We start from the raw sequence: 25,861 nt of genomic DNA on the forward strand, positions 1-25,861 counted from the left end.
ACTGGATGCAGTACTGAATATCTGCCTCAGTTCGAAGGACTGCTGTGGTCCCTGAATGGAGGTGAGGGGGGTGGTATAGAGACAGGTGTAACTCTCACCTGTATACACTTACCTCTAGGCTTTGTCCTGCCCCCTCCTCTCTTCCAGCTATCTTTCCTCTCCTCCCCCTTCCCCCCCCCCCCCCCCCCCCCCCACATTCTGAAGGATCCCGACCTGAAACATCACTTTTCTCTGTTCTCCAGCCCGTCAGCCCATGGGTACCTGACCCGCTGAGTTACTCCAGCACTTTGTGACTTTTTTTGTAAACCAGCATCTGCATTTCCTCACTTCCACATCAAAACTTTTGTTGTTGTATGGCTGCAGCAAAGAAACCAACAGATGGTGCTGTGGATAATGACTGGACTATGTATCAAGGGAAGGTTTGAGTCCTGATTTTGCCTCTATGTTCAAGCAGCCGTCAACCCTGAACAGACAAGTCATTAATCTAAATTTGTGAACCCCTCTCCTGGGGCTTTTGCCGTGAAAAGGATCCAGAGTGTTGCACTTTCATGCACGTGCCGCTGTCTCCAGTATTGGAAGCGATCTGTCCGGAGGGAAAGCGTTGAGCAGCAAGTACAGCCAGCTCCATTTCATGATATTGCGGGAGACAAATAGACCTCTGTCCCTTGCTGTCTGAATGCATCTCCTACAAGGGCCTGACAGGGCAAATTAATACAGTTTTAACTTGCAGATTTCAGAGAATTAATGCAAGTACGAATGTAAACACAGCCACATTGTAGAGGCACTGTTTTCAGTGCACTGGATTCAACGATTCAATTCAATGATACTTTATTATTACATGCACCCAGGTACAGTGAAATGCTTTGTTTTGCATACAACCCAGTAAAATCATACAACAGCCCTCACAAAAGTTGCCACATATTTAGCACTGGTTGGAAGATGTGCAAGTCAATCGCTGTAACAGATCGGATACAAAGGGAAGAGATAAAATCTTTTACCTGCCAAGTTTTTTTCAGCATGTTTTGCTTTTTATTTTGTAAACCGATGCCTGGTGAATATGTCCCCAAGTAGAAAGTCAGACAGGGAGTGACACATCTCTACGATCTGATCAATGGACAAGTTACAGACCTCATTGTGTGGTTTATTAGTTGTCAAACAGTGGATTGGGCAAGGTGTACCTTTTGATGAGAACATTTCCTCACCTTTTATTTATCGGTCAGCTAGCTCATGCTGTTGCTATTCTTGCTGAAGCTAAACAATGTGAAGCCATGCCATCAAGATTGATGACAGTTTGAAGTTGTTGTGTAGAATTTAAGTACAAAATGAAAGCACAAGCATTGGCCAGTAGAAAAAGAACCAGAAACTAATTTGCAAATTGTGAATGATTCCTTGGCAGGGATACTGACTGCACTTGAACTCATTATTGGCCAAGTGAAGTGAAAAGTAGGTGTGAGCTGGTGAATGGAGTTCCAATTTGGCAGCACTAACATCATACCAACCTTGTTCATGAGCCAATGTCACAGTCTGGTAAGATTACTCTTCCAACTGACCTGTATGCATCAAAAACAAACCAGCACCCATTATGTGGAAGCACAGCAGAGTTCAATTTGTGCAAAAATACATATTTAAAGTGCAATTCAGACTACTTGTTCTGGGTGTTGTTTGGTCGTGAAATTCTTGCATGCAACTTGAACAATGATGCAAGCGTAAATTACATCATTTTGATATGGTGCGATATGTGCATGAAGTGAATATGATTCATGTTGATTTAGCTCATTACAAGGAGGAGCAAATTATCTATACTCAATGGGCGTTGGCACAGGGTCATGATGATTAAACTTATACATAAGCAACCATACTATTCTCAGATACTTCTTGAAATCGATATGGAGATGTTTGACACCTATCCTCCACATTTGTGTTCCCAAGGAACCACTTGGAAGAGAGAAGAAACGCAAATGGCAGAGCATTTGCAGAGAGGCAATGAGGACATGATTACAATGTTGAAAGAAAATTAATAACTGCAGACATATGACCAGTCAGTGAACATGACAGCAAATACACATTAAACATATTGCTCTGCGTCCCATGTTTCTAACACCCACCTAAAACACATCTTTAATCAGTCTCACACCTCAGGTAATCAGCACATTTTCGAGGTCCGAGAAAAAAGGTATGTACGCCTAATCTGTGTCTTATCAGCTGGCCAAGTTTTCATCTTTGTCTATTTGTAACCCCCTTCACAATAAGCTTTTACATTCTACATTATCCTAAGATGGGGCATCTTGTCAATCAGTGTTAAAAAGCGTTACCTCAGAGCCTCTTCTGGTCCTGGACCTTAAAGCTGACCTGACAGGAAGCTGCAACTACTTTCTAACTCAAGTCCAGGATTATAGCGTCATCTCGCGATATTGCACGTTTTTTTAACCTGTTCCAACAGCAAGATAATGTTGGAGACAGTGGTAAATAAAATATTTCATCCACGGATCATTTTTTTCAAATGCCCACCCAGCTCTGGGACTCGTTCTGTACATATAGTCTGAGGAAATAACTACCTTTCCATTCACAATATTAAATATGAATGCATCACACAATTAAATTACGAAATAAGTAAGAGTAAATAAACAGAAAATTATTTTTGTTATTTATTACGACGTTTTCCAAACTGAAAACTTCAGATAGAACAATTACTACATGTTGTATAGTCATTGACTCGTTGCACTATTAAGAGCAAGTTTGATTTGTTGCAACATTAGAAATAAATGGTCAAATCGTGCTTTCATGGCTGTAATTTCCAGATTCAGTGCAATTTCATTCTTTGACGCCATGAGGAAATAATTCACAGAGGACGAGCAGTTGGCCTGAGTCCTTTGATAACTGTATCAATCTTGGTGTAAAATTAACAGAAGATTATTTTTGTTGCTTGGGCTTTCATGAAACTAGATTAAGAGGAAATGATGAACAAATTCAAAGTGATTAATACATTTATTAATCCAAATGATTGTAATAATTGAAAAATAAAAACAACCATTTACAGGGGAAAAATAAAATATTTGCTATCCTTGGTCATAACACTGCTAGCACACCTGAATAATTTTAACTACATTCTGTAAAATCAATGCTAGGACATGAGGTTTTCATTCCAGTTTTTTTTTTGTAATTCATAGTTTTTTAAAAGTACCAGTTTATTTAAAAACAATTAAAAAGGAAACAACATATATAATTTTCCATAGTAGTCTAGTCGGTAGGAAACTGTGCAGCATGATGGAAATATCCTGATCATCAAAATTCTTCTTCAATTTCAGTCCTTATTCCAAGACCATTCATCTAGTACATTACTGGAGTCAGGCAAGAAGAGTATTTTTTGCTGGAAATCACATTGAAACATTTTGTGCATTTTGTGGCAGAAATAAGAAATAATTCTTGTATTTAAAAAAATGTCAGAATACTCTTTTAAACAATGCTTTTTACATGTATTTATTTGTATGCTAGAAAACTTGTTTGACATAATAGACAATTTGACTTTGGAACATAAAAAGGATTGATTATATATTTTTATCATCTAACATTTTGTTCACACCATTACATATTTTCTCCAGAGAAGCTTTGTAAGGTCCAAATGGATTGTAAAGGGCAGCCAAGAATTCGCAATCTGAAAAGTGATTAAAAACATGATTGACGCGTCCATGCGACTTGGCGGTTAGATGACGATCAATAATCTGATGAAGCATGTCTCGGCAATCATTCAAAAGTTTGGACAAAACATTCCGATCAAATGTAAAGTCAACCTGGTGAAAACTGACAACAGTCATTGCTAACTGGTGAAGCTTCTTTTTGAATTTCTCCATGAGCAATATCTCATCTTCATTGAACTGGTTGTTCCTGTTCAGAACCACCAGTTTTATGACCACCTTGATAAGGTTTTTGATGATCTTTTCTGCCTCCTTTTTGTTCTGTGTGAATTCCTTGGTTGCTTTGTATAATTCATCCAAAACATCGCTGCTTGTATCATCTACCAATGCCGTTGCTATCGATTTTGTAGCCATCTTGCCGAGTATTTTCTTTTGGGCTTGCACAGCCAGGCTTTTCGAATTGAAGACCTCTGTTGCCACTGAAAAATAAATAGGATAGATTTAACATAAAGACAAAACTGTAATGTCAGGAATTATATTAGAATGCATTTAATCTGCCATGAGTTCCTGCTGATGCAAAAAAAAAAAAATGAATGGACTGTATTTTGTTGGAAAATGTTAGCATACACCCTCAAACTGCTCCACAAACTGAAGAACTTATGAATGTGAATGTTTCCTGAGAAGATTAAGGAGATTCGGCTTGTCAAAGAGGATTCCCTTGAACCTCTACAGGTGTACAGTAGATAGCATATTGACTGGTTGCATCATGGCCTGAACGTACAGGAGAGGAAAAGACTGCAAAAACGCTGCCCAGTCCATCACCGGCTCTGACCTCCCCACCATCGATGGGATTTATCGGAATCGCTGCCTCAAAAGTTGTAAGTTGTGAAGTTGCGATGACTTTCCCACCAATTATAGTGCACATTCTGGAATAATCCACATCAATTTTAACATTGGTCATTTCAGGGGAAGGAAACAGTTGATATACGAAGGATGTTTCCACTAGTGGGAGAGTCGAGGACTAGAGGTCATAGCCTCAGAATTAAAAGACGTTATTTAGGAAGGAGATGAGGAGAAATGTATTTAGTCAGACAGTGGTGAATCCGTGGAATTCTTTGCCACAGAAGGCTGTGGAGGCCATGTCAGTGGATATTTTTAAGGCAGATAGATATATTTTTTATTAGTACAGGTGTCAGAGGTATGGGTAGAAGGCAGGAGAATGGGGTTAGGAGGGAGAGATAGATCAGCCTTGATTAAATGGTGGAGTAGACATGATGGGCCGAATGGCCTAATTCTGCTCCTATTCACTTATAGAAACATAGAAACATAGAAATTAGGTGCAGGAGTAGGCCATTCGGCCCTTCGAGCCTGCACCGCCATTTAATATGATCATGGCTGATCATCCAACTCAGTATCCCGTACCTGCCTTCTCTCCATACCCTCTGATCCCCTTGGCCACAAGGGCCACATCTAACTCCCTCTTAAATATAGCCAATGAACTGGCCTCAACTACCCTCTGTGGCAGAGAGTTCCAGAGATTCACCACTCTCTGTGTGAAAAAAGTTCTCCTCATCTTGGTTTTAAAGGATTTCCCCCTTATCCTTAAGCTGTGACCCCTTGTCCTGGACTTCCCCAACATCGGGAACAATCTTCCTGCATCTAGCCTGTCCAACCCCTTAAGAATTTTGTAAGTTTTTCTATAAGATCCCCTCTCAATCTCCTAAATTCTAGAGAGTATAAACCAAGTCTATCCAGTCTTTCTTCATAAGACAGTCCTGACATCCCAGGAATCAGTCTGGTGAACCTTCTCTGCACTCCCTCTATGGCAATAATGTCCTTCCTCAGATTTGGAGACCAAAACTGCACGCAATACTCCAGGTGTGGTCTCACCAAGACCCTATACAACTGCAGTAGAACCTCCCTGCTCCTATACTCAAATCCTCTTGCTATGAAAGCCAACATGCCATTCGCTTTTCTTTACTGCCTGCTGCACCTGCATGCCTACCTTCAATGACTGGTGTACCATGACACCCAGGTCTCGCTGCATCTCCCCCTTTCCCAATCGGCCACCGTTTAGATAATAATCTGCTTTCCCGTTTTTGCCACCAAAATGGATAACCTCACATTTATCCACATTAAACTGCATCTGCCAAACATTTGCCCACTCACCCAGCCTATCCAAGTCACCTTGCAGTCTCCTAGCATCCTCCTCACACCTAACACTGCCCCCCAGCTTAGTGTCATCCGCAAACTTGGAGATATTGCCTTCAATTCCCTCATCCAGATCATTAATATATATTGTAAATAGCTGGGGTCCCAGTACTGAGCCTTGCGGTACCCCACTAGTCACTGCCTGCCATTATGACATGACCTCATGTAAGGAATTTTATAGTTCATAGCATCTTTAAAAATTTTAAGATGCTTTAATTATTTTAGGTTCTAGTATTTTTACGATTGTAAAGTCTTTTCAGTTATTTTAATAGACGGTCAGAACCTTTTTGCTAGGGTGGAAATGTCCAACACTAGAGGGCACAGCTGTAAGGTAAGAGAGGAAAAATGTAATTGAAATTTTCAGGGCAATTTTTTTTTTTACACAGAGGGTGGTGCCTGGAATGCTTTGCCAGGGCTGGTGATAGAGGCAGATATAAGAGTGGCATTTAAGAAGCTTTTAGATTGGCACATGGAAGTGCAGGAAATAAAGCAATATGGATCATGTACAGGCAGATGAGATCAGGTTAGCTAGGCATCAGGTTCAGCACAAACAGGGTCGAAAGGCTCGTTATACTGTTCTATGTATGTTTCACTAGCTTTCTGACATTTCTGACTATTTTTGAACATCAGGAATTTTTTGATTGTTTAAAAGATTTGATGATTCTAAACCTCAGGGCATGACAGCAGATTGTAATAGTTTTCAAAACATTGGGTCGGATTGTTTTGCAATCTCCCTCTGTGTGCCTCAGTCCACCCGCAATTTCACTCGATTGCACAACATGTGGATCCTGCTGCAAGATCTAGCTTGCTTCCCCCTGTCAATCCTGAGCTAACTTAGAACCAGAGGTTAACTGATATAAAATCTTGCATTATATCCACAAGTTTAATTCAATCAACTGTTGCACTGCACAATATGTTCAGCGATAACCCCCTGAAATTAGCTGTTGTCTTCCATTAAATGACTTAGTTTAAATTGGAAATTGTATTTCTTCTTCCATTTCATGTGACTTTATTAACTAATCATGGGAATTATTTCATAATTCCAGTGGAGAATATTTATATAGAGCTGTCATAGAGCTGTACAGCATGGAAACGGGTGCTTTAGCCCACCTTGTTGATAGGTATATTGGGCTTGTCCCTTTCACCTGTATTTGGCCCATATCCCTCTAAATGCTTCCTATCCATATATCTGTCCAAATGTATTTTAAATGTCATCATTGTATCTGCTTTTAATCGGTGAATGAGGAAGTAGTGATGTTGCAATCAGTGGTTCTGTGCTGTTTCCAAATGTGAAACTGAATTTCCAATAGTTTCATGTTTTGTGTTTCTGAAGCTTCCAATTTGAAATGCAGTTTTCTATTACACAAAAACAACATTTTACAGGGGGCTAATTTTATATTTCTAAATCCATTAGGATCCAAGTATTTTGCATAAACCTTCTACCTTGTGCAATACATTGGATGCTTAATATTGCTGGATTTACAAGTATTGTTTAGTATAGAAATTCAGCACGGAAACAGGCCATTCGGCCCAATGAGTCCACCCCGACTAGCGATCCACGCACACGAGCATTATCCTACACACGAGGGTCAATTTACAATTTTACCAAAGCCAATTAGCCTATAAACCTGTACGTCTTTGGAGTGTGGGAGAAAACCGGAGCACCCAGAGAAAACCCACGCAGGTTACGGGGAGAACGTACAAACTCCATACAGACAGCACCTATAGTCGGGTTCAAAGCCAGATCTCTGACTCTATAAGGCAACAAATCTACCACTGCACCACCATGCTGAAGTGTGCAAAGAATTTCCTAATAAGTAGGTACAGAAAATATGTCCTACACAAAGTAATTCTCAAAAGTACCATTATTCCTCCAAGGTAGATTCTGGGGCGGTGAGCGATTTGCTCCATTTGTGAGAAGTGAAAGATTCCTCTACGTGATGCTTTTGATGTGCAATTGCTGTTGTGCAGCAGTTACTTGATCACAGACTAAGGCCAAATAACTAATAAATGAAAATAAAAAATATATAAATCTATAGATGTTGAAAATCTGAGACAGAAAATGCTGGAAACACTGACCAAGTTAAGCAGCAAATGTGGAAAGAGCATTCTGACAAAGAGTTTTCACGCTGAAGCAATAACCCCATATCACTTTCCACAGATGTTGTCTCGTCTGCTGAATATTTGCAGCATTTTGTGCTGATGTACCCAAGAACAAAGCTGCATATGCAACGTGGAACTCATCAAAAAAACATGCCACATTCGAGAACGCAAAAGGACTTGGGAGTACTAGTACGGGATTCCCAAAAAATCTGCAAGTCGAATCAGTAGTGAAGAAAGCAAACGCAATGCTAGCATTTATTTTGAGAGGGATTGCATAAAAAAAAAACACGGACGTAATGCTGAGGCTGGTCAGGCCGCATTTGGTGTATTGTGAGCAATTTTGGGCACCATATCTGCTGACTCTGGAGGGGGTCCAGAGGAGGATCACAAGAATGATCCCAGGAATTAGTAGGTTAACATGTGATGAGCATTTGATGTAACTGTGCCTATATTCGCTGGAGTTTAGAAGAATGAGGGGGGACCTCATTGAAACGTACAGAATAGTGAAAGGCTTGGGTAGTGTGGATGTGGAGAGGATGTTTCCACTAGTGAGGGAGTCTAGGACTAGAGATCATAGCCTCAGAATTAAAGGGTGTCTTTTAGGAAGGAGATGAGGAGGAATTTCTTTAGTCAGAGGGTGGCGAATCTGTGGAATTCATTGCCACAGAAGGCTTTGGAGGTAAAGTCAGTGGATATACTTAAGGCAGAGATATATAGATTCTTGATTAGTACGGGTGTCAGGGGTTATGTGAGAAGGCAGGGGAATGGGGTTAGGAGGGAGAGATAGATCAGGTATAATTGAATGCTAAATGCATGGCGGTGTTATCTTGATAGGCCGAATGGCCTAATTCTACTCCTATCATATGATCTTATGAATGTCCTTGGGTACGAGTGACCACAACACTGCTTTAATGAAGATAGTGTGTCATTCGCAATGGCAAATATGCTCTCTGTATTTGCTTCATGGAACAGATGAGGGACAGATTTAGCAACCTAAAACTGCTGTGAGATTCATGGACAGAAGCAGTTAACTCTATACTTCAGAATTGCATGAGCCACCACATTCCACACCGTTTCAGTCACTCTACAATTGTTTGAATCAAGAGAAGGGAATCATTTAAGAGGTCCCACAACAAACTGAATTTACCACAATATTTGTATCCATCTATCTAATTAGAGAACTATAAAACATTTGTCTGCACAATAGTGTGGAAAACTGCAAAAAGCTGTTTTGCTTTGTGCACTGATGTAGTTTAGACAATACACAATAGGTGCAGGAGTAGGCGATTCAGCCCTTCGAGCCAGCACCGTCATTCAATGTGATCATGGCTGATCATCCACAATCAGTACCCCGTACCTGCCTTCTCCACATATCCCTTGACTCTGCTATCTTTAACAGCTCCATCTAAATCTCTCTTGAAAGCATCCAGAGAACTGGCCTCCACCACCCTCTTTGAGGCAGATAATTCCACAGACTCACAATTCTGTGTGCAAAAGTATTTCCTCATCTCCGTTCTAGATGGCTTACCCCTTATTCTTAAACTGTGGCACCTGTTTCTGGTCACCCCCAACATCGGGAACATGTTTCCTGCCTCTAGTGTGTCCAAACCCTTAATAATCTTATATGTTTCAATAAGATCACCTCTCATCCTTCTAAATTCCAGAGTATACAAGCCGAGCCGCTCCATTCTATCAACATATGACAGTCCCGCCATCCCGGGAATTAATCTTGTGTACCTACGTTGCACTCCCTCAATAAGAAGAATGTCCTTCCTCAAATTAGTGGACCAAAACTGCAGACAATACTCCACATGTGATCTTACTAGGGCCCTGTGCAACTGCAGAAGGACTTCTTTGCTCCTATATTGCTCCTCTTGTTATGAAGGCCAACATGGCATTCGCTTTCTTCGCTGCCTGCTGTATCTGCATGTTTACTTTCAGTGATTGATGAACAAGGGCCCCCAGATCCCATTGTACTTCCCCTTCTCCCAACTTGACACCTTTTAGATAATAACCTGCCTTCCTGTTTTTGCCACCAATGTGGACAACCTCACATTTATTCAAATTAAACTGCATCTGCCCACTTACCCAACCTGTCCAGGTCACCCTGCATCCTCATAGCATCCTCTTCACAGTTCACACTGCCACCCAGCTTTGTGTCATCTGCAAATTTGCTAATGTTACTTTTAATCCCTTCATCTAAATCATTAATGAATATTGTAAATAGCTGCGGTCCAAGCACTGAGCCTTGCTGTACCCCACTAGTCACTGCCTACCATTCTGAAAGGGACCTGTTAATCCCTACTCCTTGTTTCCTGTCTGCCACCCAATTTTCTATCCATGTTCGCACCCTACACCCAATACCACGTACTCTAACATTGCCCACTAATCTCCTATGTGGGTCCTTATCAAATGCTTTCCGAAAGTCCAGGTACACTACATCCACTGGCTCTCCCTTGACCATTTTCTTAGTTACATCTTCAAAAAATTCCAGAAGATTAGTCAAGCATGATTTCCCCTTCGTAAATCCATGCTGACTTAGACCGATCCTGCTTCTGCTATCCAAATGTGCCGCTATTTCATTTTCTATTATTGACCAGCATCTTCCCCACCACTGATATCAGGCTAACTGGTCTATAATTCCCTGTTTTCTCTCTGCTGCCTTTTTAAAAGAAAGTGGGATAACATTAGCTACCCTCCAATCCACAGGAACTAATCCTGAATCTATATAACATTGGAACATAGAACACTGTTTTATTATTAATGTATAATGTTTTATGTCATTCCTAATTGTCACTGTATGTCATGTTGTCACTTGCGGGCGGAGCACCAAGGCAAATTCCTTGATGTGAATACTTGGCCAATAAACTTATTAATTCATTCAATCATACATTCATTCATTCATTCATTCATAATCTTATCCATTCATTCAAAATGATCACCAATGTGTCCACAATTTCTAGAGCCACTTCCTTAAATACCCTGGGATGCAGATCATCAGGCCCTGAGGATTTATCAGCCTTCAGTCCCATTAGTCTACCCAACACTGCCTAATATCCTGCCTAATGTGGATTTATGTCAGTTCCTCCATCACCCAAGAGCCTTTGACCACTAGTACATCAGGGAGATTGTTTGTGTCCTCCTTGGTGAAGACGGATCCAAAGTACTTGTTCCACTCGCCTACCATTTCCTTGTTCCCCATAATAGATTCACCCTTTTCAGTCTTCAAGGGTCCATCTTTGGTCTGAACAAATTTTTGCCTCTTCACATACCCAAAGAAGCTTTTACTATCCTCCTTTATATTCTTGGCTAGCTTACCTTCGTACCTGATCTTTTCTCCCCATATTGCCTTTTTAGTTATTTTCTGTAGCTCTTTAAAAGTTACCCAATCCTCTGGCTTCCTGCTCATCTTTGCTATGTTACACTTTTATTTTTATACTGTCCCTGACTTCCCTTGTCAGCCATGGTCGTCCCTTACTTTCATTGGAATCTTTTTTCCTCGTTGGAATGAACTGATCCTGCACCTTCTGTATTATTCCCAGAAATACCTGCCATTGTTGTTCCACTGTCATCCCTGCTTGGGTATCTTTCCAGTCAACTTTGGCCAGATCCTCCCTCATGGCTCCATAGTTCCCTTTGCTCAACTATAATACTGACACCTCCGATTTACCCTTCTTCCTCTTAGGTTAAAACTTCGCATATTATGGTAACTACCTCCTAATGGCTCCTTTACCTCAAGGTCCTTTTTCAAATCCGGTTCATTACACAACACTAAATCCAGAATTGCCTTCTCCCTGGTAGGCTCCAATACAAGCTGGTCTAAGAATCCACCACGGAGGCACTCCTCAAACTCCCTTTGCTGGGGTCCAGTACCAACCTGATTTTCCCAGTCTACCTGCATGTTGAAATCTCCCCAAACAACCATGGCATTGCCTTTACAACATGCCAATTTTAACTCTTGATTCAACTTGCACTCTATGTCCAGGCTACTGTTTGGGGGTAAGCCATTAGGTAAGGTAAGCCATTAGGGGTTTTTTACCCTTACAATGCCTCAGTTCTGTCCATACAGACTTTACATCTCCTGATTCTATGTCACCCCTCGCAAGAGAGTGAATTTCATTTCTCACCTACAGAGCTACCTCACCCCCCTGCCCACCTGATTGTCTTCAATAGGACGTATACCCTTGAATATTCAGTTCCCAGCCCTGGTCCTCTTGCAGCCATGTCTCTGTAATTCCCACAACATCATACATGCCAATTTCTAACTGAGCCTCAAGCTCATCCACTTTATTTCTTATACTTTGCGCATTCATATACAGCACTTTAACTTCGGTATTCACCTCCCTCTCACACCAGTAACTATTGGCCATGATCTTACTCTCTTATCCCTTCGTGAACTTTCCTTCCCCTTAATTCGAGTCTTTTGTAACTTTTCCTGTAGTCACTTCCCTTTAACTCCATCTTTATACTCGCAATTTTCAAATCCCCCCCCCCCTCACTATTTAGTTTAAACCCACACATGTAGCACTAGCAATCCTGCCTGCCAGAATGTCAGTCCACCTCCAGTTAAGGTGTAACCCGTCCCTTTTGTACAGGTCACCCCTACCCCAGAAGAGATCCCAGTGGTCTATAAATCTAAACCCCTTGCTCCCTGCACCAGCCCCTCAGCCACACATTCAGATCCCCTACCTCCCTGTTCCTGCCCTCACTAGCACGAGGTACTGGAAGCAATCCAGAGATAACCACCCTAGAAGTCCTATTGTTATTTATCTGTAATTTTTTTTAATTTTTTATATATATGTATACATTTTTATCTTTTCTTATATATTTAAAATTGCTCTTGTGAATCGCACCGTGGGATTGACATTTAAATTTTGTTGTACCATGTGCAATGACAATAAAGAGATTCATTCATTCAGACTTCTTCCGAACTCTCTAAACTCGCATTACAGAACCTCCTTCCTCTTCTTTCTGACGTCATTTGTGCCGACGTGCACAACTACTGCTGGCTGTTCACCTTCCCTCTTGAGGGAGGCAACAGACCAGCCTCGAATCACGCCTGCCGCCGCAGAATCTCGAACAATGGAGTCACCCACCACTATGGCTCTGCTCAACGTCAGTCTCACCGGTCGAGTCTCATTGCTAGGTTTGGAGCCACCGACCTGTCTGCCACTCGGACTGAAAGCGTCGTCGGCCCCGACAGCTCCCAAGAGGGTGTACCTGTTTTTATTAGGTACAGCCAGCAGAGTCTCCTGCACCCCACGTTTACTCCCATTTCTCAGTCATCCACCTTCGCTCTTCCTGTGACCTTGGTGTGACGACCTCACTGTAGGTCTTGTCCAGGAAACTCTCATTTTCCCGGATGGTGCGGAGGTCATGCAGCTGCTTCCCCAGTTCCCCAACACGTTCATTCAGGACCTGCACCTGGACACAATTTCTGCAGGTGTAGTTTCCAGAAGCTCCAGCGGTGTCCCTGACTTCCCACATCCTGCAGTCAACACACTGCAACAACATGCCTGCCATTTCTTCATTAGACAAAAATCACAAATTTCAAACAAGTGTAGCCTCCTTGCCTCAGCCTCCTCACCGAAGACTCGAGCCAAAGATACGCACTTTTCTCACAGCACTTCCCTCGACAAGGCCGCTCCCCGAAAGTGTGTAGACAAATTTTCCACACAGTGTATAGGCAAATGATTTTTGGCTGTACAATGTAATTTTCTAGGGAGAACGTTTTGTCCATGTAATTACATAAGATTACACAGGAATCTCGCTTCTCACCCCTAGCTCGCCGGCTAACACCAACACCGCCAGCACGCTGGCTGGCGAGGCTGGTGGGAGGTCCACCGCTGGGCAAGTGCACACATTCTCGGTGTCCAAGCATGACGTGAGGAGGACTCTGACACGTGTGAACACGAGGAAAGCTGTTGGCCCAGATGCTATATCTGGGCGAGTACTAAAGTCTTCTGCTAATCAGCTGGCTCCAGTGCTCACCACAATATTCAACCTCTCCCTGGCCAAGTCCGTGGTCCCTGCCTGCTTCAAGAGATCCACCATTGTACCAGTGACAAAGAATGCCTCTCCAGCTTGCTTGAATGACTACTGACCGGTGACCCTCATCTCGATAGTCATGAAATGCTTTGAGAGGCTGATCAAGAACCACATCTGCGGCTTCCTCCCTCGCACCATGGACCCGCTGCAGTTCGCATACCGTCCAAACAGATCCACGGATGATGCGGTCTCCCAGGTTCTACACACCACTCTCTCACCTTGATAGCCAGAAGCGGGGCTATGTGAGGATGCTGTTCATTGATTTCAGTTCAGCTTTCAATGCCACAGTCCCCACCGACTTGCTGAGAAGCTGCTGGAACTGGGACTGAACATTCCCCTCTGTGCCTGGGTCCTGGACTTTCTCACCGCAAGGCCCCAGGTGGTCAAGATGGGGAGATATACCTCCAACCCCCTCACCCTGAACACAGGGTTGCGTCCTTAGCCCCCTACTGTACTCCCTGTCCACACATGACTGTGTGGACAAGTTCAGCTCCAACTCCATCATCAAGTTTGCTGATGACACAGTGGTGATGGGCCTGATCTCAGATAACAAAGAGAAGGCCTACCGGGAGTAGGTGGCTGATCTGGCACTCTGGTGTCAGGACAACAGCCTCCTCTTCACTGTCACAAAAACTAAGGAGCTGATTGTAGACTTTAGAAGGGCTCAACCTCCAAGGATGTACATGCCACTGGAGATAAATGGGACTACTGTGGATAGGGTGAGCAGCTTTAAATACCTGAGAGTCCACATCACAGAGAATCTGACATGGACAACACACACTGCTGCACTGGTGAGTAAGGCAAGGCAGTGCCTTTACCACCTCAGGCAGCTGAGGAAATTCATAGTCTCTCTGAGGATCCTTCAGTGCTTCTACTCTGGGGCTGTGGACAGCATCTTGTCCGGCAACATCTCAATCTGGTTTGGGAACAGCTCTGCCCATGACAGGAAGGCTCTGCAGAGAGTAGTGCGTTCGGCTGAACGCAACATTCACCCCCCCTGCAGGACCTATACACCAGGAGGTGCAGATCCAGATCCCGATCCAGAGCCAGCAACATAATGAGGGACCCCTACCACCCCAGCACAGAGAGTGGTGGGGGCCTGAAACACACAGCCGGGGTTTGTGGTGGAGGCAAATATGATAGTGGCATTGAAAAGGCATTTGGATAGGCACATTTAAATGCAGGGAATAGAGGGATATGGATCAACTACAGGCAGATGAGATCATCATTTATCGGCACAAACATTGTGGCCTGAAGGGGCTGTTCCTGGGCTTTACTGTTCCATGCTCTAGAATTTTAAATGTAGCTAATTGCAAGGAAAGGAAAGGTCAATTTAATGCCTTTACTAATTTGCACACGTTGGAGAGATGTAAAGTTTCAGTTTGCCCTATCTAAAATCAGACATTAGCAGTTTGAAAGATCTTGTCAATAACAACAAATCCTCAAAAGGTCTGATCATTATTTTCAGTTCGTCATCATCCAATGCTTTTTTTCCATGTGATCCAGATCCATTTGATAAGCAAGTAGATTTATCCATTTGACTTTCCAGTTTATATATATATATATCTTTAAAGAATGAATTCTCGAACAAAAACACCTAACTTGCCATAATAAGTTTAGTTTAGTTTAGCTTAGTTTTGAGATATAGTGCGGAAATATGTCCTTTGGCCCACCGAGTCCGTGCCGACCAGCAATCCCCGCACACTAACACTATCCTACACACTCTCATCTCAGTCCTATCTTGCTTACCTCTCATCCTTGGACTATGATTTTAGACCGAGACTTCTCCATCATTAGAAATACCGTTTCTGCATCTGTCCCATTATGGTGGAAATTATTAATTTTGAGCTAAAACATTTTGCTTAAATGCAATACTTGCTAATCTCTTAATGACTATTCTCAGAAGTACTTTAGTGAAAATTGTATTGGTTTATTTACTTGCAGTTTTTAAAAATTCTGTAGAGAGGTCTGGTTGGAAATAAGAATGTGATCCAGCACTCTGCTTGGGGCATGCCGTTAACCACAACCTCTTTCTAAACTTCCACTTTTCTAGTTTTATTTCCAAGTTTTTTTAAAAATCCCCATCCTTCCTCAATGTTTGCTTCTGCCATTCCTCTCCCATCCAAATCCATTGTTTTGTTCCAACGCAAGCTGTGCAGCAGAGGAGGAGGGGAAGATGTGATTGTTCAAAAAGGTGGGGTCCGAGTAGGTGCTTGAGTTTGTTTTTCCCGACCGGCAGCGTGCATAAAGGAGGCATGTTCTTGCAAGAGCTGCCATTTCGAAAAGGGCTCCGAGGTTGAAGAATAGCATTAAGTAAGGCACGGTCTTCTAATCCAATCGTTATTTAAGGAGTAGTAAAGGCAGACAGTGGAATGGTAAGCTCCAGTGAAATGTGAAGATCAGGGAGAAATCACATGTCTCTGGCAACTATGTCTGCAGGAAGTGTGTCCAGCTGTAGTTCATCCCAGTCCATGTGGATTGGATGTGGGTTCAGCTGCGGTAGAATATACAAGAGGCTGAATATATGAGGTTGGACATACAGGAGGCTGAGAGTGTTATAGACGGGGGTTTCATGGTGGTGGTCACACAGCTGGTCCAGGCAGGTTGGTGGCTGACTGCCAGGAGGGCCAGACGGGTAGTGCAGGAATCCCCTGTGGCTATTCCATTCTCTAATAAGTATAATGTTGTGGCTAATGTTGTGGGGTGGGCTCAGGGGATAGCAACAGCAGTGGCATGATCAGATGCACCATGGCTGGCTTTAATATACAGCAGGGTTGGTCAACGTTTAGGTGAGCAATAGTGATAGATTACTCTATGGTCAGGGACACAGTCAGATGCATCTGCGGCCATTAGTGAAACTCCAGGATGGTGCATTGCCTCCCCGGTGCCAGGGCCAAGAATGTTTCAGAGTGGGGATAACAACATAGGCAGGGAGAGGGATGGAGTCCTACAAAAGGGAATTTAAGGAGTCAGGTAGAAAGTTATAAAGCAGGTCCTCTAGGAGTGAATTGATGGGATTGTTCCATCTGATACATGCTGGTGGGGTAAAAAATAGAGCAGTTGGAAGCATGGCTAACGTCCTGGTCTAGGAGCGGGGCTTCAGGTGCCTGGATCTTTGGGGTTCTTTCAGGGCAGGTGGAACTTGTGCAAGTAAGATCAATTGATTCTAACCAAAGGGACTCCAATATCCTTCCAAGAAAATTGGATCGAGCTATTTGAGTACAGAGAAGTTCACCAGACTGATTCCTGGGAATGGCAGGACTTTCATATGAAGAAAGACTGGATAGACTCGGCTTGCACACGCTAGAATTCAGAAGATTGAGGGGGGATCTTATAGAAACTTACAAAATTCTTAAGGGGTTGGACAGGCTAGATGCAGGAAGATTGTTCCCGATGTTGGGGAAGTCCAGAACAAGGGGTCACAGTTTAAGGATAAGGGGGAGGGAAGTCTTTTAGGACCGAGATGAGAAAATTATTTTTTACACAGTGAGTGGTGAATCTCTGGAAATCTCTGCCACAGAAGGTAGTTGAGGCCAGTTCATTGGCTATATTTAAGAGGGAGTTAGATGTGGCCCTTTTGGCTAAAGGGATCAGGGGGTATGGAGAGAAAGCGGGTACAGGATACCGAGTTGGATGCTCAGCCATGATCATCATATTGAATGGCGGTGCAGGCTCGAAGGGCCGAACGGCCTACTCCTGCACCTATTTTCTATGTTTCTATGGTTTAACTTACAATCGTAGTGGGGGCAGGAACTAGAGCAGTAGGTCAGCAGTTGGTGAAATAAACAAAAAGGTTGTGGAGCAGGCACAGGTAAGTTAGAAAGAAGAGGCAGGGCCAGGTCAACAAACACTGTGTGACTGACAATCTGAAATGCATTTATTTAAATGTATGTCAGGTAAAGCAGATAATCTTATTGCCTGGATTTGTTCATAGAACTATGATGGTGTAGCTTTTACAGAAGGTTAGGTAGAGGTTCACTTGCACCTCCTCCAACCACATCTACTGTATCCGTTGCTCAAGATGTGGACTCTTATACATTGGCGAGACCAAACGTAGACTGGGCGATCGTTTCGCTGAACACCTTCGCTCAGCCCGCCTGGACCCACCTGATCTCCCGGTTGCTAAACACTTTAATTCTCCTTCCCATTCCCACTCTGACCTTTCTGTCCTAGGTCTCCTCCATAGTCAGAGTGCGGCTAAATGCAAATTGAAGGAACAGCGTCTCATATTTCGCTTGGGCAGCTTACAGCTCAGTGGTATGAATATTGATTTCTCTAACTTCATGTAACCCTAGCGTGCCCTCTCGCTCCATCCCTCCCCCACCCAAATCGCACCAGCTTCTTGTTTTCACACAACAAACAGTTAACAATGGTCTGAAGAAGGGTTTCGACCCGAAACATTGCCCATTTCCTTCACTCCATCGATGCTGCCTCACCCGCTGAGTTTCTCCAGCATTTTTGTATACCTTCCGTTAACAATGGCCTGTCTCCTTCATCATAGTTACTTTTTTGCATATCTTTCATTCATTGTTCTTTATCCCTCTACATCACCATCTATATTGCTAATTTCCCTTTCCCCTAACTAGTCTGAATAAGGGTCACCCATTCCTTCTCTCCAGAGATGCTGCCTGTCCCACTGACTTACTCCAGCTTTTTTGTGTCTATCTTAGCCTTTACAGAAACTTGATTGAGAGAAGTGTAGCTCAACGTTCCACGGTTATGATGTTTCAGACATGATAGAGAAGGTAAAATAAACGGGGGAGTGTTATTACTGTTCTGCAGTTTGAAAGAACATCTTGGAGAGCTCAGGAATAAGAATGGTGCAATCACTGAAATGGGTAATACTATAGGCTAGCCAAAGCGAGCGCAAGATAGGGGAAACAGATATGTAGGCAGGTCATGGAAAGATGCAAAAATAATATGCTCCATGTACACAACATGCTCTGCGTGAAAGAGTTGTCCTTTTAATTCTTCCCTCTCTCACCTTAAACCTCTGCCCTCTAGTTTTAGATCGGCAAAGAGCTTGGAACTAACAACAGGAAAAGTTCTTACTCTGATGAATATTTATATGTTGGCTTGAAAATCCAATGGACAATCATACCACAGAAACTTAGAGAAAGCAAATAAATAAATCTAAACTAGACTAAGTGGGACCTGTTGGGTCCCAGTCACATGGGGGGCCTGGTCCTCCAACACAACCTGGTCCCCCAATGCAATATTCCACTACTCACGCCTATCCCCCTCACATCAAATCCACCCCTTCCCTGTCCCCCTCTACTCTCCCCCTCTCTGTCCCAACTTGCCCATCACCCCAGACCCCTTCTACCCCCCCTACCCCCCTGCAGTCCCCCACCCCTCTACTCCACTCCCTCCCTCTCTTTCCCCTTACCCTCCCTCCCTCTCCCTCTCTCTCCCTCCATCGTCCCTCCCTATCCCTCCCTCCCCCCCTCCCTCTCTCCCCCGTCCCCCCCGCATCCCTCTCTCCCCTCTCATCCACCCTCTCCCCCCTCCCCCTCGTCTTCTCTCTCTCCCCCCCCCCCCCCCCGTGCTGTGGGCCGGGCAGCTCCATCACGATGGCGACCTCCAGCCAACTGACAGCGGACGCAGCCAATCAGTGCGGCGATGGTGCCAGGACGGGGTGTTGCCGTCCCGGATACGCCCCTTCCTGACAGACAGGAGAGGAGACCAATCTGCGTGGTGTTGACTGACAGCAATCTGCACATGCGCATCTTTTAATGATTTTTAAACCTTAATAACTTGTACAATATACCATTGATCGGAACAAAACGTGTTGCACTAGCAGCACAGGAGAATGGTGAGTAAGCTGGCGAAAAATCGTAGCACTATTGCATATCGTTTTTGCGCAAGTAGAAAAACCACGCAATCTGGAAGTGCGCAAGATCAGAGTTTTAGTTATGTACTAGACCAAGTGCAGACCCGTTGGGTCTACTCCCCCAATGATGTAATCCCCCAACCCAATATTCCACCATGCACCCGTCTCCTCCAACGGAACTGAGCCCGTTCCCAAATGTAAGGTTCCAGCACTCCCCTGCCTCCCTCAGCAGTGGATTAAAAAAAAATTCCAATTGCACCTCCCCTGCCTGCTGCAGCAGTTCCAATTGCAATACCAATTGGCCCTGCCCCTCCTGTTGAAGCACTTGCTGTGATATCCCATTGAGGTGAAAAGTTCAGAGTGTTCCTGTCTTGCAACTTTGTTTTGAAGTGTGTTGGAAGCTGATAGGAAGGAGTGAATTGGGCATTGTGACATCACACGATGGAACAAATCAAAAGCCAGAAAGGCAGCCGGACGGCGGACGGCAGGCAGCAGGCACACAGTTTTAATATATAATAGATAGGTGTACAAAACAACTGAATCAGTCTGAAAAAGGGTTCTGACCCAAAACATCACCTATCCATGTTCTCCAGACATGCTGCCCAACCTGACGAGTTATTCCAATGCCTTGCGGCTTTCCTTGTTCACATTTTTCAGCTTACCTTACGTGAAAAGTTTCATAGTAACTTGCCATGATGAGAGAAGGCATTTGGTGAATTTTACACATAACAGCCATTCTGTTTGTACAATAAACCCTTGTAATAATAATAATAATAATAATAATAATAATAATAATAAATTTTATTTATGGGCGCCTTTCAAGAGTCTCAAGGACACCTTACAAACATTTAGCAGGTAGAGGAAAAACATGTAAGGGGAATTAAATAAATAGTAGAGACATGATTAGTACACAAATTAAAGACAGAATTCAATTCAAAACACAATATGAGGCAATTCATGCACAGATGAAAAGGGAGGGGGACGTGGGGCTAAGGATAGGTAGAGGTGAAGAGATGGGTCTTGAGGCGGGACTGGAAGATGGTGAGGGACATGGAATTGCGGATCAGTTGGGGGAGAGAGTTCCAGAGCCTGGGAGCTGCCCTGGAGAAGGCTCTGTCCCCAAAACTGCGGAGGTTGGACTTGTGGATGGCGAGGAGAGCGGCTGATGTGGATCTGAGAGACCGTGAGGGTTGGTAGGGGGAGAGGAGGTCAGTGAGATATGGGGGGGGGGGAGGGGCAAATGGTGGAGGGCTTTGTAGGTGAGGACCAAGATTTTGTAGTTGATCCGGTGGTACGTCTTTATTGTTCATTTACCATAATTTAAATGCATTTTACCAGAAGCCTGGCCAAAGATCTTTTCATCATAATCACTGTAGGTTTTACACAGTAAAAAGGAACTTCCAAACACGCATTTTCGTCTCGTCAATGACCCTTCTGAATCAGCTGCTGATGTAAATCATTGCGGCTTCTAGATTCCATAAATAGGTATTCTTGTGAATGTGAAAGTTTCCACGTTATGTCATGGCCACATTTGTTTCCTTTACCAGCTGCACTCGAGGTACAGCAGCAATAATGGAAAGAATAGTTCCGTAGATTACAGGAAGATGGCAGTAAACAGGGGATGCAAGGTGAAAAGACAAACAATGGAGGCAAATAGCAATGAAGAAGATGGAGAAGAAGAACATAGAACATGTAACAGTACAACCCAGAACAGGCCCTTCAGCCCACACGATGCCAACTTATACTAACCTCCACTACCTGCATGTGTAAACATAGAACAGTACAGGACAGGAACTGGCTCTACAGCCCACAAAGTTTGTGCCTAACACGATGCCAAATTAAACTAAACTCCTCTGCCTGCACATACAAACATAGAAATTAGAACAGTACAGGATAGAAACAGGCCAACAGTTTGTGCCAAACATGATGCCAAGTTAAACAGATGTGCCTGTACATAATGCATGTCCCTCTATACCCTGCACTTCCATTTGCCTATTTAAAAGCCTCTTAAATGTCACAATCATATCTGCCTCCACCACCGCCACATTCCAGACATGGTCCACTTCCCTTCATTTCCTGCATATGTGCCTATCCAAAAGCTGAAATGCCACTATTGTACCTTCCTCCACTACCACCCCAGTGTAAAAAAACCTGCCCCGCACACCTCATTTAATATTTTCCTCTCTTACCCCTAAAAAAGTTGAAAAGGAAAGGCTATTAGGGGACAATGAAGGAAAGAAAATGTCAGCATAAATATGGGGTATGGGTGGGAATAAATCCAACCGGAATAGGAAATTAAAGTAATAAATTAAATTGGGAAGAGGGATGGGCAGAAGTATGAAAATATGAAAGAAAGAATGTCGATGTGCAAGTGATGAGGTCATCTGGGGGTGGAGTAGTTATAAAATATTTGTCATTTTGAAAATCCAGCTTATCACTTTATTCTCCTCTTATTTTAGAAGAGGGGCAATTCTGTAATGGAAATGTTTGCTACAAATAGAATTTTCAAAGACATGCCAATTAATATAAAATATTCTTCAAAAAATAAAACACATAAGATGTCTCTTGTTTATCCTTATAGATGGCTACTGTCATCAAAGCACAAGACCAGACAGTATTTATTTCAGGAATTAATCTGAAATTGACGTAACATTTTTATTCAAAATAAAATCTAAATTTTATATTATGTCTTTTAGCATGTTTTTAAACTACATTTTCTTTTGGAGAAAACTTTAAAAAAATCCATCAGAGGGTGATTCCTGTCCATGTTGATTAAACAATGTGGCACTGTCATCATTTTGGGAATGGAGTTTGAGAAAAGCAGATGAATGGACAAAATGAAATAGAAAAAAATGCCCACATAAAAGTTATTCTGTCTTAAATAGGCTTCAAAGGCATTAATATATATGTTTTCTTAAATTTTCGTCTGTGGTATATTTTGAAAAATGCACAATATACTGCAGATTGCAAAATCAACTAAACAATGGTATTTGAGTTACACAGTCATGGAGTGATACAGCGTAGAAACAGGCCCTTCAACCCAACTTGCCTACACCGACCAACATGTCTCATCTACATTAGTCCCCCTGCCTGTGTTTGGCCCATATTCCTCCACACCTGTCCTATCCATGTACCTGTCTAATTGTTTCTGAAACGTTGCGATAGTCCCTGCCTCAACTACCTCCTCTGGCAGCTCGTTCCACACATCCACCACTTTTTGTGTGAAACAGTTACCCCTCAGATTCCTATTAAATCTTTTTCCCTTCACCTTATATCCACTGGTTCTCGAATCAGTTTCTGGTTCTCTGGTTTCCTTAGTTACATGTACAAAAAGGAATTAAGTACTTTATTTGTTAACTTTGCATATTTTTTACAGCCAATTGCTGTGCTTCAAATCCTGTTTCAACTATTTTGGAAGAGGAAATAATCATAAGGCATCTGTGCTCAGGCAGCAGCTGCTCCTACACAAAAAAAGCTTTTTCCTCCCAGTCTCACTAAAGGCAGAAATATGATTTGCCATAACTCATGACTTACTGTTCTATAGGTCAGTTAAATATATCAAGTGACATACCTCATAGCTTTAGATTGATTTTTTTGTATCATGAAGCTGGAGGGGATAAGCTATATTAACAATAAGAGCAGATGTTTGATTTTCACTGTTACTATACTTGTATAGTCAGCATGGTCTCCAAACATGTAAGACTTACAATGTTGGTGCTTACGTTCTTGAGCATATCACTGAAAGTATGTGTGGTGATATATGGATTCTACATCCCAATCTGTTAATTTAGTTTTATATGATTGCAGAAAATCATCACTATTTTGTATACTTTGCGATAGATCGTCAACATGCCTTTGGAAAGATGCCAGATCTATTTCTCTCTGCCAGATCTGGTATTAGATTTTATCCTCATTGAATGCCAACTTTACTACAAATAATAAATAATGGGCTGTCAGTCTCACTCTCACCCTCTGAAAATGGTTAAAAATTAGGTTGGCAGTCTCATCTCACGAAGTTGGCAGTCTCATCTCACGAGATTAATACCCAGGATAGCAGGACTGTCATTTGGATGATCAGCCATGATCACATTGAATGGCGGTGCTGGCTCGAAGCGCCGAATGGCCTACCCCTGCACCTATTGTCTATTGTCATGCGAGGAAAGATTGGAAACACTGAGCTTGTATATACTGGAATTTAGAAGGATGAGAGGGCATCTTATAGAAACATATAAAATTATAAAATGACTGGACTAGCTAGATGCAGGAAAAATGTTCCCAATGTTGGGGGAGTCCAGAACCAGGGGTCACAGTCTAAGAATAAAGGGGAAAACCGAGATGAGAAAAAACATTTTCACCCATAGAGTTGCGAATTTGTGGAATTCTCTGCCACAGAAGACAGTAGAGGCCAATTCACTGGATTAATTTAAAAGAGAGTGGGATAGAGCGCTAGGGGTTAACAAAATCAAGGGATATTATCTGTATGGTGACCGATTAGGAAAGGGGGAGATGCAACGAGACCTGGGTGTCATGGTACACCAGTCATTAAAAGTAGGCATGCAGGTGCAGCAGGCAGTGAAGAAGGCGAATGGTAGGTTAGCATTCATAGCAAAAGGATTTGAGTATAGGAGCAGGGAGGTTCTACTGCAGTTGTACAGGGTCTTGGTGAGACCACACCTGGAGTATTGCGTACAGTTTTGGTCTCCAAATCTGAGGAAAGATATTCTTGCCATAGAGGGAGTACAGAGAAGGTTCACCAGACTGATACCTGGGATGTCAGGACTTTCATATGAAGAAAGACTGGATAGACTCGGTTTGTACTCGCTAGAGTTTAGAAGATTGAGGGGGGATCTTATAGAAACTTACAAAATTCTTAAGGGGTTGGACAGGCTAGATGCAGGAAGATTGTTCCTGATGTTGGGGAAGTCGAGAACAAGGGGTCACAGTTTAAGGATAAGGGGGAAAGCTTTTAGGACCGAGATGAGGAAAACTTTTTTCACACAGAGAGTGATGAATCTCTGGAATTCTCTGCCTCAGAAGGTAGTTGAGGCCAGTTCATTGGCTATATTTAAGAGGGTTAGATGTGGCCCTTGTGGCTAAAAGGATCAGGGGGTATGGAGAGAAGGCAGGTACAGGATACTGAGTTGGATGATCAGCCATGATCATATTGAATGGCGGTGCAGGCTCGAAGGGCCGAATGGCCTACTCCTGCACCTATTTCCTATGTTTCTATATGGGCAGAAGGCATGCACTGGTTACTGATTGCGGATGATCAGCCATGATCACAATGAATGGCCAAATGGCCCCCTCCTGCATCTATTTTCTATGTTTCTCTAAAGCTCAGCATAAGAAGCAGCACCTGATTTGTACCCAAACATATAACAAAATAACTGATCACATCCTGGTTATGTTTCTAAAATCGTTTTGGGCAAATTACAAACCATAAACTCCAAAGGACAGTAAGTTTGTATTTTCTGCTTGCAAGGTGCAAGTAATTACTCTAGAAGTGACGGCACGATAGCGCAGCACCAGAAACCCGGGTGTAATCCCATCTATGGGTGCTGTCTGAACGTTCTCCCCTTGACCATGTGGGTTTTCTCCAGGATCTTCGGTTTCCTCCCACACTCCAAAGACGTAAAGGTTTGTGTCAATTGGCTTGGCATAAGAGTAAATTGTCCCTCGTGTGTGTAGGGTAACGTTAATGTGCGTGGATCGCTGGTCGGTGTGGACTCAGTGGGCTGAAGGGCCTGCTTCTGCGCTGTATCTCTAAACTAAAATAAACTAAAGGTACTCACAATGGCCACTGGGAACACCTGTGTACATTTGGGTACACCTGTATTATATCAACCTATTTTGTTCTAATTACCTCTTATGGATATCAGCTGGCATGACTCCACTACAAAGGTGCCATGCTGACTCCACCACTTTGATGATTCTCAGGAACAGCAGCACGGTACTTTCAGGACCAGAAGTTGTAGTGCATATCGGCATAAACAATGTCGGAAAGAAGGAGATGAATATTCTGAAGCGTGACTTT

At 43.0% G+C, this 25,861-nt stretch overlaps 1 protein-coding gene across 1 annotated transcript in view; it reads right to left on the reverse strand.

Moving 5' to 3' along the window:
• Positions 1–2,966: 2,966 nt before the first annotated feature.
• LOC129695812 (tumor necrosis factor alpha-induced protein 8) overlaps positions 2,967–25,861 on the reverse strand; it is a 90,432-nt gene continuing 67,537 nt past the window's right edge. The window contains exon 3 of the mRNA XM_055633149.1: positions 2,967–4,111. Within this exon, the coding sequence (XP_055489124.1) occupies positions 3,546–4,111 (566 nt within the window). The 3' untranslated portion in view covers positions 2,967–3,545. The remainder of the gene's footprint in view (positions 4,112–25,861) is intronic.

The sequence above is a fragment of the Leucoraja erinacea genome, chromosome 3, assembly GCF_028641065.1.
Source record: "Leucoraja erinacea ecotype New England chromosome 3, Leri_hhj_1, whole genome shotgun sequence".
Lineage (NCBI taxonomy): Eukaryota > Metazoa > Chordata > Chondrichthyes > Rajiformes > Rajidae > Leucoraja > Leucoraja erinaceus.